Source organism: Lepisosteus oculatus, chromosome 5 (genome assembly GCF_040954835.1).
Source record: "Lepisosteus oculatus isolate fLepOcu1 chromosome 5, fLepOcu1.hap2, whole genome shotgun sequence".
NCBI classification, from domain to species: Eukaryota; Metazoa; Chordata; class Actinopteri; order Semionotiformes; family Lepisosteidae; genus Lepisosteus; species Lepisosteus oculatus.
The window spans coordinates 6,611,619-6,628,797 of record NC_090700.1 but is presented as its reverse complement, the minus strand read 5'-3'; the positions used below and the strand labels follow the sequence as shown (position 1 = coordinate 6,628,797).

Sequence of the window (17,179 nt, the reverse complement as noted above, 5' to 3'; positions counted from 1 at the left end):
ATGATTTGATTACATTAATACGAATGATATGAGGTTTTATTTTAATACATTTTCAACAGACATTGCATTACTTCAACATTAAATCTATTTTCAGGACGCTTTCAAAAGGGATTCAGTCTACTTCATTGCTACAGAATCCCTGCAAACACTTCCAAACATCATTAAATTATGACAGTCTAAAAAAAGGGCATCAAGTGAATTCAGAAAAAAGAATCTGAGGTATGCTTTAAAAATATTTTGTATATAACTGCTCACAGAAAATAACTATTTAAAATAGCCGCAATGGATGTAGCTTTACAAACAAAAAATAAAAAACAGCCAGCGCTAATCTCATATAGCATTAAAATTGTTACAAAAATCATTTGGCATGAAATGCACACTGTTGCTTCTAAAAGCACAGTGTTCTGTGGGTTTGATTTGGAACTGAGAATGTTACAGCATTTTTTACTATAACAAATACTTTTAAAAAAATGATTGAAGTCATTTTAATGATTAGGATTAGTAAATTAACATTAATTCAGCAGGAGATCATTGGACTGTGGCATTGAAAAAATCCAGATTTCTGGCACAAATTTCCAATCCACATGAAATGATCACAAATTTGAAAAGAAACATTGTAAGAAACATTGTTACTTCAGTGGTCTGTACACAGCATATACAATAAAACAGAAACACAGATTAGCTACAGTATCCCAGAGCATGGTAACAAATTATTTTCACCAGTGAACAATGAATGTTTTAACTATTTATTATTAAAATATAAAACGTATGCAAAGCATTTTTTTTTTGCAAATCTGAAAATCTGAAGTATTTTTAGGAAAAAATAAACACTTTAAGATACAAACCAAGAGTATCCTTTTACAGCTAGAAATTGAGATTTCTATTTTTGCAGCCACCACTCATTTTCTGATGTCCAGGAGAGCTTACAAATGCTATGGCCTTTTTCGTGGTGCCTCTGAAGAAATTTTGAACCTTGCAGACAGTTTGGGTAGGAAAAAGGAAATTTACAAGGCAGCGAAAAGGAAATCTTGTAGTACCATTGTGGCAGAAAGGGTGTTACCCATTCCCACATTATCTCCTTTCTCTAGAGCGCATGAAAAGAAGCGAAACTCTTTGCACGGCGAAAACAGCTTCAAAAGAAACCCTAAAAACGTCACACAAAAAAAAAACACATTTGTCGCTTACCTTTATGGTACTGGCCATTCTCGATCAGGACTATTGATCGAGTCCTGGTGTAAATAAAGCGGTCCCAACTTTTTTTTTTTGTGGAGAGCAGGCAAGTGTTGAGGTTTGCTGGCGGTGTTTGGAACGGATGAGATTGTGCTAACGTTGGGAAATGAAGTCAGCCAATAGCAGGAAGAGGTTTCTATTGGTCCTGGTGACCGCAACTCGAAGAAACAGGATATTTGGGAGCGGAGAGATAAGAAGGGCTAAAAACAATGTTGTTTTTCTTGATGATGTGTGTTAGAAGATTTTTTTTTGGAGGAGCAGAAGGATGGGGGGATGGGAGGGCGGGTTGGTGCAGCCGAAGTCTGTGATGGGGCAGGTGCGTCTTGATGTGCTATAAGTGTGACATACCAGTCAGAGGCAGGATGCAGATGTCTGATCATACAGTCCAAATTTTACACGGTTTCGCGCCGCATGTCCCCAGAGGTTCAAGGCTCTGTAACTGTATTTGCTTTGCTGTAGAATGAACCGTAGAGTAAAACCGTCGTAACGCACATGCAGCCATTTGCCACAAAGGGATCGTTTTAAAAAACGGCCTTCCCACCTCATCTCCAAGACTAAACTGCTCTTCCGGGTGCTGATTGTTTTCACCCGTTTCTAAGTGATGCGATAGGAGCCCCCCTGTTCATAAAGTTCATAAATGATCATCAAAGCACCTGCCGGATAGGATTAAGAGGTAAAAACAGGCTCGTTACTCCTCATGACGCATTAAAAGTAAAAAAAGAGATCTGTGAGTCAAGCTTTGACTGAGGGATCTTGTCAGAAACTATAACTAGCTCCCTTGCTTGACAGCTCATTACATAATGGCCTTGCTTTGGGGGATAGATCACACTTATTGCTGTTCCTGAACGGTAGTGTACTGGAGGAGCAGAGCTTTACATCTCAACGTGGATGGAGACACACAGCTGGGGAAACATCTGCTCCCCCCAAGCCCTCTGAAGAGTTGCTATGTTAAGATTCATGGATCTTTCTCAATTGGCATCACTGCAAAATGGAAATGTACAGTACAGTATTTTAAGATGGGCCTCAAATTCTGTGTTCTAATCTTAACCACCTTTCACGTAACCACCTTTCAAAATATATTCAGTAGTGGATGCTGAGCATCAGTCTGAGGCAGGAGCAGAGTTTTGTAACGATGGCCAAAGAGATGCCAAATTGAGTAGAGAAACTGGTCGTTAGTATTTTCTGTTAGCAGTATTATAGTATAATAGTGTTTCAAGCCACATCCTACAACTGCCTCCTGCAAAACTATAAGTTATTGCACGTCAGAAGATCTGGAGAAGAGCAACCAAAGCAGCTGACCCCAGGACAGTCTGGGACTAAGGCTGTGAAAAAGAAGAAGTCAGAAGATCTGGATCAAGCCCTGTTAAACCAGGCAGCGTGGCTACATTTAGGTTTATTTTCAAGCCTAAGGAGCAGGGAGGCTCATAAGCACCTTACACCTGCAAGGCAAAAGAGTTTCAACTGCAAGATTTCAGTTCTAGAATAAGGAAGCATGCAATGCTGATTTAGACCCTATAATATTAGCGAATTATCACATCAGAAGCAGACAATGCCTCTGCACACCCTTCAGTTTTAGAAAGATCCCTGAGGTTGTTGAAAGAGCCTCATTCTAGAAGAGCAGTTTCTTTTCCAACCTTATTTGAGATTTGTGGTTCTGAGGCTTGCTCAAGAGAAAGCACAAAGCCGCACTGTGCTTGAAGACCAGTTCTGACTTTGCGTAAGAGCAGAGTTACAGAAAAAAAGGAAGTTGCTAAAAACAGCACAGAAGTGTTCTTTAAAAAATACCATGAAAACCACTTTGGTGTAAGCATGTGAAGTACAGAAGTTAGTGTACAGTCACTGATTAGCACAGATAGACTCATTCTATCTTTCTTTCATTCAGTAGGCACCAAAGACCCTCTCCACCCTAAAATAACTAAAAAATTATGAAAAGTTACAAAGTGACTAAATCAATCTTTCAAGTACAAGACAACTATTGTGAAACTTAATCCAAGTGCTGGTTAATCCCAAATGATAGCACACTGGACACTAGGATTAATAATAATAATAATAATAATAATAATAATAATAATAATAATCATGTATTGCTTCATGTCCAAGAGGCGTTCTATACCTGCAGCTTCACTACACAGCAGATCAGGTTGAGAAATGAGAAATTACGTCATCAGTTGTATTAAGGGGGAACTTTAAGGAGACAGGATAGTGCAGGAGAGCGATTTAGCTATGACACCAGTGTAACACCCCTACTCTTAAGAACGGTGCCATGAGATCTTTAAGTACCAAGCTGCCAGGACCTGGTCTCGTCTTAGCACCCTCATCCCAGTACTGACTGGGTTCAGCCTTGCTTAGCTTCTGAGGTCAGGCATGGCAGAAAAGAAGATGGGCCAAGCCGAGTTACAAGTGCACAGGCACAGCCTCATGTATGAAGCATTCCCATATGCTGCACTGGCACGATTTACCAATAGAGCACTTTTTGGATCTTGGAAAAAAAAATCTGCTCCTGGGAATCTCTGCAGGCAAACAGACATATCAGTCACCTTTTGTACGCTTGCATACAAAAGACAAAAATGTTGAAAAAGATATCACGTAGCGCCTGTGACTCCCACTAGCAAGACGTTTTACTGTGGAAATGCATCTCCCATTGAATACTGCTCACCTGCAGTAAATACTTAGAGCTTTGGAGGTTGTAGGCAAAATGCATGAAGTAATAATTGTCCTTATACAGGAGCTGACCTATTGGCAACCTGTTTTGAATTTGGCAGTTTGTGCAATATGAAAACATTTTGTATAAAAAATTCTCTACTTAAGATGGGGCTTCAAATAAGATGTGTTGCTTCAGGCCCTGCTGTTGGACATGGGTTTTGCAAGAGCTCGTACTCGGCAGCTATTTGTAATACTTATGTCTCAAGACAATTCTCACAGTGTATGGTTGCCCAAAAGCGAACTGCTTGAAATCACTAATGGAAGAAGTAGATAACACAGCGCCAAGGGTACATATTAAGAGAAATACTACATTTGAACAAATACTTTGGTGTTTTGACATATTGTTATAGGCGTTTGCATTTTATTTTTTTAATTTTTTTTTAATGAATAGCTTTCCTTTCACGTTCTGAATATTATCCTTTATTGTCTGCTCTAACAAGCACTGCACATGCCCAGCGTCCTCTTGAGCTGAGCCCACAGCACATCGCTTGTTCTGGAGCAGTTTGGCAGGGCAGCAGGGAGTGTGACTACGACGCCCTAACGCCACCTGTCCCAGAGGAGAAACCCGGGTTTTTTTTCGGGCCTGGCCCGTCCGCAGGTGCTCTCTGACATCACAGCCCTCCCGGCACCCAGAGGCGCTGGGACCGCTTCGCAAGTTTTTTTTTTTGGTGGGGGGGGGCAGAAATGAAAAGGTGAGGAGACTTCTGACAGGATCCTCACAGCACTTAAAAAGCTCTTGACGATAATGAAATCAAAGCACACAACGTCACAGTTCTATAAACGAAAAAAAAAGGTTGATTTAATTTTAAATATCCTGCTCAAAGGCTGCATCTCCAAAAGTGTCTTAATAGTCAGAAAAGAACTAGTTGAATTATAACTTCTAACAGTTGGCTTCATTACACTTTTAAGACTGTGGCACTGGAGTACTGTATATCCACAAAAATGTTTTGGTCATTTTTTTTCAAGCACTTCCTTTCCCAACACTTCCATTTAAACACTTAATTACCTGAATCATGAATGACTCACCTAACAGCAGCCCCTACCGGGCAAGACCTTCACTGGATTTGAAAACCTACCCAAAAAAGCAAAATGAAAAGGATGGATGGATGAGCAAAAATTTAAGCTAGGGTTTGGGATTGAAATTTGCGTGAAGTAAGCACATTGACTGATCGACTTTCCTTTCCCAAAAACGTTACTCCAACTTTGCTTCCACTCCCAGACCACCACAAACCCCACCATTAATATACTGTACAGACAGCTTCCTCAAGTTCTGTGGGGAGAATTTATCTTCCCTGCACTTAACTGTCAGCAACTATTTTTTGGGTGATGCTTTTAGATTTTTTTTTTATTGGCTGAGGGAGGAAGTCTGTAGGAAATGACCCTCTGTTCCCTCTGTGGTCTTGCAGTGAAAACACATTCACACGGGAGGCTGGGAAGTTCAGCCATTCCACATTATAATGTACTAAACCAGCACGGCTTGTACCTGACCAGAGAAGCAAAATAGGAATATACTTCATGAGACTCGTTAAAGGCATTTTTAACTTCACAGCTGTCTTTATCACCAGTCTGGCATGACAAATCCTCCAGAATGGCCAATGCAATTATTTGGTAAGATAACCATTTTACTATACCATATTACTTTCTGTGCAATCCAACCAGCTGCTGATGGTTTTACCGTGAGATACAGGACCCAGTGCAGCTTCAGGCTTTTCGTTGGTGCCTCACACCAGAGAGATGCAACAATGTAACATGATTCACCTTCCGCGAGCCCACAGCGAATAAAATGAGATCAGGACCACACAAGCCAAAAAATCTACACTGCCAAAATGTCCAATACAAGCACCACATGTTTGGTTTTTTACATTTTTACAGAGCAGCCTGTCTGGTTCAATAAATCGTAACAAGCCAGAATGAATGAAACTAGTGGTAAGAAAACAAAAGATGATTAACACACATTATCATTTATTATTGAATATTTTTATATTAACACAAGACACATAGCTCTTGCGATTAACAGCTCCATCTCTGGACAACAGTGTGCAGCAGTAGGGAGCAGCAGTCGTGAGAGTCTCTCTTTGCACCTTTCAGACACCGTGTTACTCCCATCATACCCCTTGACTGCCTGGTGCCTGAGGCACTGCGGTCAGAAAGCTTTCAGCACTGTGCAGGAGCACCGTGATGGCGTGGCTTTGAGATGGAAGAGGGTCATGGGGTTCTGACGCAGGAGAGGTTCATGTCAGAAGGTTCATGTTAAACATGTTGAAAGCATTCCAGAGATAATACTGGCCAATTATTATTGTGGTTGTTGTTTCTTTTCTTATTAATTACAATTATTTCTTCCATTTTGAAGATTTTACAGTGACGGTTATGTATGCAGTAAACATTTTCATATTTTTCTTTTACTTTCCAGTGCGGAATTAAACACTAATGCAGCTCTAACCTGGTTAACATGGTTGTGTTTTTTAAGCTTACGGAAAGCTCGAAAGGAAGTCATTGTAAATGTCTTTCAACACCCTACCAACTGACACTCCAGACTCAGTGGACAACTTTGTTCTTCAATGGGAATCAGTTCTTACTAGTTGCAAAACTGGCACCCAGGGTTGCATTTTCAAAGTCTGGTTACTGTTTTGCAACGGGAGCATGGTTTTTAGCAGTACAAGTCACTCCGTGAATGTGCTGCAGACATTCAGTTACACTGACTACATCATCTACTGTAGTGATTTTTTAAATGAACTGGACCAGTCCTTTCAAGCTGAATCTGCGATGGCTATGTACTATGTATGATAAACAATCAAGAATAGAACAGAATCATTTACTGCACTTACTAAAACATCCTAGAAACAATCACTCAACAAGCATTGCAAAAAAGACACCAAGATCTCATTGTCTTTGATTTAAAACTGTTTAAGTGCACACCAGGCAAATTCCAGAATTGTTAGTTGATGTTTAAAAAACATGTTAATTGTAACCAAGGCCTTGTAGAAATTCTGGCTTACCAGCTACCGCCTGGTAGCTGTAAGCATTTGCCACCCAGAACAGGCTATTACTAACATTTGTAAGCTATTTACAGTCTATTCACAGCCTTCAGGAATCAGAGCAGCATGAGATGATCCTTTCCTCTGAGCCATTTGGTTCCTATCACATACTTTCTTTGTCCATTTTCTGGGACGAGGAGGCAAGTGTGCAGGACTGCCTGAACTCACAATAACTCACGTATTGCCCACGTTTTGTTCTGCTTCGATTTACTGTTCAGTGGGAAAAAGGATTCACCGTGGTTTCAGCACGGAGAACGAGGGCCAGTCTTTTCTCTGCCCCAGTGGTCTGCCCGCAGTAACCCCAAGGGCGTGACAGGCTCGGGTTCGAATGGGGGATAGACATCCATCCCCGTGCCTGCCTTCAGCACCCTGTGCTGTCCTGTGAATGAGGGACGCAGGGTCAGCGGTCAGTGTCCCTTCTTGGAGCGAACTGGCTTCAGAAAGGGGGTGACAGCAGGACTCACAATCTTAAGTGCTTCCAACAGCACCCCATTTCCTAACATGTCTAATTCAATTAAATGGGATGGATCAGCACTAGATTAATTATGAGAATACTTTAGTAATAAATAAATCTTGCTTAATAATTATTGGGATATACTGCGTATATGCAGTTGAACCTGTCCTGTATATTTGTTGCTATATATCTGAACTGTCCATTAATATGACATCCACCCATTTTCAATCCATTTTTTTGTTGTGGCTCTCGGCTTAAAAACTTAAAAAACCATCTTAATCTAAATAAAATTTGAAACTGTCAATTTTACTTGGCTTTTTTTTCTGTAATGCATGTTTTGCATGTCAGTGACCATATCACATGTAATCTTTATAGTCTCCAAGACATATTTTAAGAGGTTTATACTAGGTGCGATTTTATTTTGTCTGAATTCTTCCTAACAAAAATACAGGAGCTGAACTGAATAACTGGATGACCTGCCATTACAAGTACAGAGGCTAGGGAAAGCACACCCAACCCAGAATAAACCTGGCCTGTGCCCACTTCTGTGTTGGTGTGTCCTTGGTGTGTTTTCATTTTTCTACAAGAAATTGAAAAAGGACATCTGAAAGCTGCAACGCTGTGTTCCTGAAACATTCCCCTTTCATTTTACTGCCACATTCCACAGCCTTGTGCATTATTGCAATGAGAAGGAAAAAAAGGGCCATATGATTTGAATTAATCAACGTGGCCAGACAGCTATATTAAAAATAAGCTTCTTTTTTTTTTCTTCAGTCATAATGGCAGTCTGTTGCTTGACTAAACACTCTCCCAAACCCTGTGTAGTTGTTGGCTTACTTCTGTGCACCCTGGGGACCTCATGTGTTTTCCATTTGAGGAGCCTGAGCTGTACTACATCATCAAAACAAAGTGTCACGTCAACGGAGAACTGCATGGCAGAAGAGCACGCTCACTTTCTCGTCAACACATACTTGTGATCAACACACAGGTGTGTTTGTTATTACCTCACTTGTCAGGGCCCCAGGGCCTATTTTCCATATGAGCAAGCGCATTTTGCCATCGCAGGAAATGGAGGGCAGATTAAGCTTTCCTAGCATGCTTTTGTACGTGTTCCATTACTGTTTCAATCCGCAAGTCAAGCTCACATTTGGAAGTGCTCATGTGTTCCGAATGAATGTCCTTCAGCGGTAGTTTCAATCAGTGCAGATACTGACAAATGTCATCTACTTATTTACTTCGGTTCACAGCAAAAATAAAGCTGCAAAATACAACTTAAGGCTTTTACTATGGACTTAATCTTCCTCGTGTAAGTGATGATATTTGTAATGGATCATGATGATTGCTCACACTTAAATCATTATTGAACAAATAAAATGGATAGACTCCTCACCAAAAGTGCACCGATGAAAAGACAACAGGCATTCTATCCTTCTGTTTTTATTGGCCACTAGGGGGAGCCCATACTTGCATCTGATGTGATGAAAACTTCTTCAAAAGAAAGTACTTCTGGGCATCCGAAGACACTGGAATGTATGACCAGATAGCACTTTTTTTCCAATTGATATTAAAAATGTACAACCGTTATAAAACCACGTCTTCTGATTTAATGACCTTCATGCGCAGGTTATTACTCATGCAACGGGAAAGGTCTGGTCTTCTCAAAACTGTAACACTGTGGATATACAGTATACTGCTGCTCCAGAAATAGTGGACGTTTGCACATACTTCAACATTACAAAAGCAACAAATATCACTTGAGCAACAGCTAAAAAAATGTTCTGTTTTTAATTAATTTTTGTTTTCTCATTACTTTTTAGACTACAGTAGAATTTGCCAACAGGGATTTCTTGAGTGCGTCACATCACTAACAGAGATTAGGCCTAATAAACACTTTTGAATTATTCTCAGTTTCCCGTGGTGTCCTGGATATACCTATGCAGTATTTCTAGATTAAATCAAGCCTCTGAACCACGCACAAGTTGCAAAACACAAACCTGCTACTTGTCGACAGATTTGCAATGGGTAAGAGCCAGGAATTTGAATTTGTAACTGGCGGGCGGTTGGAAAATTTGATTTGAAGGCCGCAGTACAGAATTGTATTGTTTTGTAATACACATCCCAGAGAAATTTTATTTTGTATGTTTGTGTACAAGAGGATGTGGTGAACCACATCACAGCCAGTCATCAGAGCCTTAGGAGCTGGCTTCCTAAAGGACTCCTCGCAGAGCTTGGGCACTGTGAGGCAACAGTACACATGCTGAAACATATCACCAGCATTTCTGTTCTCTAAAAACATTTACACCAGCAGGTGCAGACCGAGTTAAAGTGGCTTCCCTGTCAAACCCTCAAATATGTTTAAAAAATGTGTGTCTTCTTACAGGCCAGTGTGTCATACAAACCCTGTACTCCATCAGACAAGACCAGTATCATGTCAGCTACGTGAATCATTGTATGTGGCTCCAGCAGTCAGACCACTGGACAGGAAATCCCTTTCAGAAAGAATTCCTTTCGCAAGTAGTGCGTTAAAGAATGCTTGCATTCTCGCATTCCTGTTTTTTTAAGCCATTTCAGGAACACAAGAAAATCTCAGGCAAAACTGCACAGCACATCCTTGTTATATGAAAGCTTGGAATTAGAAAAGCAAACTTAGTTTCTCTCTCAGGCCAGTGAGGCTTTCCAAGGAACTTTCAAATAAAAGTAACTTTTTTTCCCTTATTTGGAAAACTTTTATTATTTTAAAAATATTTAAAAAAAAACCCAGATGATTTTGGCCACCTCTTAATGGAACCAGCATAGATACTTTGTGATTTCTAAATGTTGTGTGGTTTTTGCTTGGTACAGTGTGGTTCTGTCAAATACATACACATATTTGAGGACATGTGCAAAACAAAGTTACCTAGTGCTTTCCAATTGTCTTATAAAAAGTTTATTTTTATTAATCAAACACTTCTAATAGTAACAATAAATTCAATTTATTTTTTTAGAACTTTTTATTCTTAAATAGACCTTCACAATGGATCACAATATTACCTTTCTATATTAGCTGTAAACAACAACCTGATGATTTTATTAGCAAAGCTATGGGACAGGTGAAAAATAATGTTTCAAGTCTCTTAAGCAAACTGTGCACTGAAATGCCTTTATAAGGATCAACAACCCACAGAGAAAGTGTTACCTCTGTGCTTTGCTTTTTAGTGCTCTGAAATAATATTTTTCCTGAACGTTTTACCTGTTTAAAAACATTTCCAGGAAAGCTGGTGACAAATTAGTCAAAAAAAGAAAAAGCTCTATTCCACAACAAGAAAATAATCTATTTCTGAGACCATTTGGAAAAGCAAAGACTTTCACACCCAAGGAGACCCTATTGTTATTCTCTCAGATTTAAAAAAATGGTGCCAGCTCACAAAGCAACACGTGTTGTTAAGAAAACAATTTTTAATCTATCCTGCTATCGTGATAATTCTTTAAGAGGATGATTTAGGTATCTAATAGAATGCATTGGCTTAGAAAGCTACAGTGACTTGTCATGCTAATGGAAAAAATATCACTGAACTTATATACAGTTTTTGCTAACTATTTCGCCTTGAACTATAAATAGTTTAGGTTTATGGAAATGTTGTACTTTCAATTAGCTGGTAAACTGGCGGATCGTTCTAGAAGTTATTCACCATCAACAATTTCCAGGTTCATCGGCTCTTGAGATATCTCATTCTTTTTTATTTAAAAAACATCTGGACCCCCTACATCCCTGTAAATGCTGACAAGCAGACCCTGATTTTTTTTTTTAAATCCACATTAAACACCTGCATCAGGCAACCTCTAAAGTGCATGTATGCCCTGAACAGCACAAAAACTAACAACTCCGAATGACACCAGCATCTCTACCCGTTCAAGTGGCAGCTCCTGGTCAACAGACTGAGGAGAGAGATCGAGATCCCAAACTTCAAATGCGTCCTCTGCACCGTCTGTACATGCTCCCTGCTCACAAAGGTTCTTAAGCAGATGGCATCAACACAGCAGAGCCTGAATGTCTGAAAACGCAGGAGAACCGATTACCTTAGTGTGCTCTGGAGCCTCGGCTTCTCCTCAGCTGCCACACAGCTCCACATCTGGATCCCCTGCCTGCTGCCCCAGCTGAGCACATGTGAGCAAGTGTGTCGGCGGCTCTGTCACTTCTTGGCAGCAGCGCGGCGGAGTCTGCTGGGTAACGAACGACCGAAATATCTGCCCAGATTCTCCCCACATGCCGAGGCTGGTTAAAATTTAAGTGAACGTGACCAGACCGCAGGTCCCTACCAAAAAAACAAAAAACTCTTGAAGAGGAAGAAAAAAAACAACAAAAAAAAAACCCACGGTCTGACCCCACCACAAATAAAATTCCTGAATGCTGGATTTCTTGGAACGCCGCGCAAGGCGTCTGGCCTGCTCCTCAGGAGGAATTCTGAGCGTAAGGCCAGGGATAGCGTTTAACTGCTGTGCTTCAGAACACTCCGACCAGACGGTCATTTTCTAAGGATCTACGATCCTCCTCAAAGGAACGCTCAGCTGCATGCTGTTGCAGAGGGCACGGCATTCTCCAGCAGAGAAGGAAGCTCTGTGGTTGAAGATTGGGAGCTACCACCCTGTTTTACAATGGGACTCAGACTTACTAAGAAAACTAATGAAAAACGGGCTATTGTACATCTTGGACACAGAGACAGAGTTTCCCCACAAAGCACAAATCCAACAGGAACAACTTAACGCTATGGAAAGGATTCGGCTGGGCCCATCACCAGACTGAAAACACTGAGCAGGCCTGGAAAGTGAAACACAGAAATATACTGTACACCGTGAAAACCCATGCTCGCCGAGTTTCACCACCTGAAAAGGAATGCAAGGTGACAAGACGGGTTTTCTCTTTTCATGATGTTGAAAACGGTAAAAAGGGGAAAAAAGATACAGACTCTACAGGTAAAATATTTCTTGTTCTTCACAGTAAACTTCACCTCCTTCCTCAGAGTCTTTTGCAGTTTTGTGCTGTTTTTGGTACTGCGTGCTGTCCTGAAGGGGGTGCAGGGTGTAAAGATTTATATTTTGACTGATATGCATGGCTTTTTACCTCCTTAGCAACAACAGCAAACAAATAAGCAAGCAAGTAAACAAATAAAAACGATTACAGCTAAATTAGTGTAGAATGAAGTGCCATTTCCTCTTTTCCGTATTAAATTTTTTCTGAAGAGGTTTAGGATCACAAGAAAATTGAAGTAATGTTGCATTGCTTGGCAACGTGTTTATTAGACCTGCAATTACAGTATATTACAAGCATAATTGACTATAAAGCCTGACAAAGCCCCCTCAATCTTAAGCAATAGGGGTTATGAAAACCAAGTGAAGCACAGCAACAGCCACTCACAAAAGGCCAAAGAACAGCAATCTGAGTTGGACATCATATGAGATCAAGGATTGCTTAGGATATGCACCATGCATCGGAAATTCAATTCATCTAGATCAAAAGCAGCACACATGGGGCTCCAGAGTGGCTCGACTAGTAAAACATGCGACTCTCAACTGGGATTCACTCTCAGTCTCTGTAAAGCCTCAGGCTGCTTCCAAACTGCATAGCACACAGGAGCAGCAAATGAGCCCTGAGATGCCAGGGCTACCCTCTGCCCTGGTCAACCCAAAAATGCCATCAGGGGGTTTGGGGAGCAACCTCCCAGTAAGAGTCTTATCTTCCACTGTGAAGTCTTCTTACATCCTCCCCCATTCAACTCAAATGAACTAATTCAGCAGCATCCTCAGGGACCAACAAGCACCAGTCTCAGTAATTTGTCCATGACCACGATCTGGCCACGACCACACTCCCCGAGACAGAACGCAGCACTTGATGAGCATCCTAATCCAAAACCCCACTCCCTTGCTTTGAAGAGCTCAAATTGATAATAACGTCACTGTCATATCCTTTTCTTGTACTACGTCTCCTGTTTCTCTGGAGTTTCCAGAATTGCCCGAACAGAATTGCCCTGAGTTTCCTTGATGTTCTGTGTAACACCCATTCCTAGGACATATATGACGACACTTTTACAGCACTTTTTTGGATACTCCACTTAAAGCCCTTTACAGGTAACGGATAATCCACTCCACCACAACAAATTTGTAACCCCCACCTGGATGATACGACAGCAGCCAGATTGCGCACAGCATGCACGCTCACCACACATCAGCTATCAGTGGGGGGGAGAATAGAGATTAATAAAGCCAATTCATAGTTGAGGATTATTAGGAGGCTAGGGGGGGGGGATGTGGCCACAACAGCAGGGTTAACACACCCTGGATATCCATAAGAGACACACCATACCTACAGTCTGAGCACACTCTCCCGTAATTCACAGCAGGATTAACAACATGTAAAATGGCAAATGTCTCCAACAGGTGACTCTGTTGGAGGAGCATGGACACTGGACCGATACTTCGCATGCTGCACAGAGACTGTACTGGCAAACTGACTCCAATAGTAATTTTCAATTCCAAAATTCGATGGGGTATAAAATAAATAATTGAAAATTCAAACTGAGCAGAAAAAGTACAAAAATGCCTGAAGTTATAATGCAATGTTTCTTTAGTTCAATCCCGCATTTATAATGTAGGCCATTACATGTCTACGCAATCCATGTTTTATTAATTACAAAGTTTTCCATACAACAGTATATCCTCAATACATAGCAGTTATGACCAGGAGTACAGGACAGATTTAAGATTTAGGATGGTTTGTCTTAAAAGGGATTCCAAGCAATTATGTGAATTTTGTAATGAAAAGGCAGAGCAAGGGAGATATAAATCTACGCCTTTCATCTTCCTGACGTCATAACTACAACATTTATTCAACCTGACAACAAGAAACAATGAAAACATCCAGAAGGATTTGAAGTCCCACGTTCAAGCTCCTTAAAAGAAAAATTACATTACAAAACTGGCCTGGGAGCTTAACTGACATATTTGACCTGCTTAAATATAGCAGCAAAACACAGCTTTGAGTGTTTATGGAGAACTATTTCCTCTGGTCATGAGCTATTCTTTACAAATTCCAGTGCTTACCAAACAGCTTCTGGTAACATTAATCATGATGACACCATGAACAAGCATTGTTGCAATGCTTCTCTGTTTTGGCCAAGGAAATCAGGCACGATTGCTGTTTTGATTGTATGCAACCCGATATTTACCACAAATTTTAGTTTAATCATTTTAAAGCTACTTGTTTCTTTTTTAAAAGTGCAATTCCAGGGTTAGGCAGCTTTGCCCTTAAGTGGTGCATTCGTTCCTGGATTTCATTCCATATCGGATCTTAATGACATGATTAAACTAATTAAGTGAATTAGAAGACAAATCGTCTGTGTTTTCCAACTGAAAGGTACCTCCAATGGTGCAAGAGGGCCAGAGCTTCCTACTTTAACACACCTTAAAGGCTACCCACACGTGCAATAGTATAAGAAAGATTGCTCTTTTATAAAAGGCATCCACCACATACTGTATGAGTGCTCCCAGTCTGGTTAGTGAAGAAACAAAATGAAAAATAAAAACTTCCAAACAAACCAAAAGATGTCTCATGAATTGACTTCTCCTTTAATGATGTGAAGACCAAAACCAAGACACACAGAACACACTATATACAGTACAGACTCCAATTAAACATGCAGCTGCAATTGGACAAGTGCTGTAAAGGGGCTCTTACAATTAAGGACAATTACCAAGGTGTATTTATGAAATACACCTGGCTAAATCAACAACTAACATTTTCCCTTAATGTGGCAGCACTACTGTGAAAACCACCCTGGTGACAAGTGAAGAAGAGTTATTATTGGGATATCAGACTTACAACTTTGGCTTTGCTCATTTCTACCAAAAAAGGGGGAAAAATAATGAAAATAACTGTGATAAAAATGTGCTGAGCTGTCAGCTACCGCTCGTAGTAAAATTAACACCCCTGGCTGAAGCATCATAAATTTTGCAGATGCAGACATAACAATAAGAAAAGTGAATTCTCCCCAAACTATGGCCACAAAACGGGAATGAGAAAAACAGGCCTGCTACCCCCTAAAGGCAATACTTTGAACGGCAAAGTGCCCCGTGTTATAAATCTTGCATAGCTATTCCTTTGCACTCCATTTCTGATCTCACTCGCTAGTGTGTCATTTCCTTTTGACTTTAAGAAAGGAAAAAAGTCTGCTCTCGGGGGGGTGGTGGGGGGTGTTTATGTTGGCCTGCGCTACCAAGACGTTACAGACAGCTTTCATAAATACAGCGCTGCTTCAGCAAAGCACGGCGCACGGTCTCTCCCGGAATGGTCCTTTATTTTTTACGTTGGGTGACACTGATACAGCGTGTTCCTTTAGAGACCTGGAGAAGCTGGACTTTAGTGTGACAGGGTTTCCATTTAGAATTGAAAGGAACTTCAATCCAGCTTGCAGCTCCATCATAGACATCACTTGCTTGGCAGAGGAATTGACAAAAGCGTCATTTGGAATAGTCAGAACTTCCACATAGATCTAACACTGCACTTTTTGGTGACTTGTGACTGTTTATAGAGATTTTACTACTGCTAAAGCGAAAAGGAAAAACAATTAGCTGATTTGTCAATATTAACCAGCATGACTGCTACCAGGCTGGAAGAGTGACCATGATGCTGACCACTGAAAACCAGCTTCTGGATATACACTGAAGTTTAAATCATTGAGCATCCAAAAAAAAAACGTCTCCATTGTCCTTAGGATATACCGTATACTGCACTTCAGTTTAAATATGTGTAAATACATTAATGTTATCTCAGCACCCATTAAAAAAAGAGAACAGCGTGCTCACTTTGACAGGGACAGCAGGGTCCGGGACAGTTTGAATCATGTCCTTCTGCTGGCATGTGGGAGGATCCACACCAAGTCTGTCCACCCAACACCTTCCTGGTCATGGGAACACAAACGACAAGACAGGTTAGAATTCTGCTTTGCCTCAATGTGAGGTTTCCCAAATGTTTTTAGACAGCAGTTTGAGACATCAGGCACATTGCAGTTAACTTAATGTTCAGATGTTAAGAGGATGTCAAGAGACCAAGCATGCTTAGGTTAGTTCAAACGGTTCCTTTAAGTCAGACTCACATTGCACTGCATTAAGACGTTAAGACAAAACAGATGATTTTCTGTCCTTTCTATAGCAGGTCAGCACTCTCAGCCACAAAACGGCAGATATTTTGTTGGTGTCAAAGCAAAAGCCGTCTGAAACGGCACACAACGGCTTGTCCACTCCTCCTTGAAATACAGGAGAGCCCTGAATACTTAATATTGTGACGTGCGCAACAATCACGCAAAACAGTAGTACCAGAAACGCTCTTTGATTGATCACAAAGACATAAAACCTTGAAAGAACTGCTCTCAACAACCATCAAAAATAAAACCACTGCAACCGCTACTGAAGGCGCAAGGTACTGCCTAATACAGGCTAGAGAGCTCAGGGTGGGAATCCGAGATCACAAAACAGGATCGGGAAACATGGACTAGTCAGACACGCACAACATGTACTGTACATAAACCCCTCTCCTTCCCCCCAAATCCCAGGAGTTAATCTCCCCACAATCCCAAACAGGTTCAAATCTATCCCATCACCGCCTGGTGAGGGCGCTACAACATAATGTTATTTCACAAGCAGTGTACTGTAACTATCCGTAGCTCATGAACAAGTATAACACTTAACTTTTTCTCAGTCCGGCATTTTTGGCAAAAACAGTTGTGCG

The 17,179-nt window shown here is 40.8% G+C and overlaps 1 protein-coding gene across 8 annotated transcripts in view; it reads right to left on the bottom strand.

The window, feature by feature from the left end:
• Window positions 1-17,179, bottom strand: part of erg (ETS transcription factor ERG) — a 63,326-nt gene that overhangs the window by 26,285 nt on the left and 19,862 nt on the right. For 4 of the 8 annotated variants that reach the window (XM_015341731.2, XM_015341728.2, XM_015341734.2 and 1 more), the window contains exon 2: window positions 16,258-16,352. In XM_015341731.2, coding sequence (XP_015197217.1) covers window positions 16,258-16,296 — 39 coding nt within the window. In that variant the 5' untranslated portion in view covers window positions 16,297-16,352. Of the gene's footprint in view, window positions 1-1,185; window positions 1,470-11,478; window positions 11,576-16,257; window positions 16,353-17,179 lie in introns of those variants that run through there. The other 4 variants (XM_015341732.2, XM_006627777.3, XM_015341729.2 and 1 more) reach the window with 4 other exon arrangements.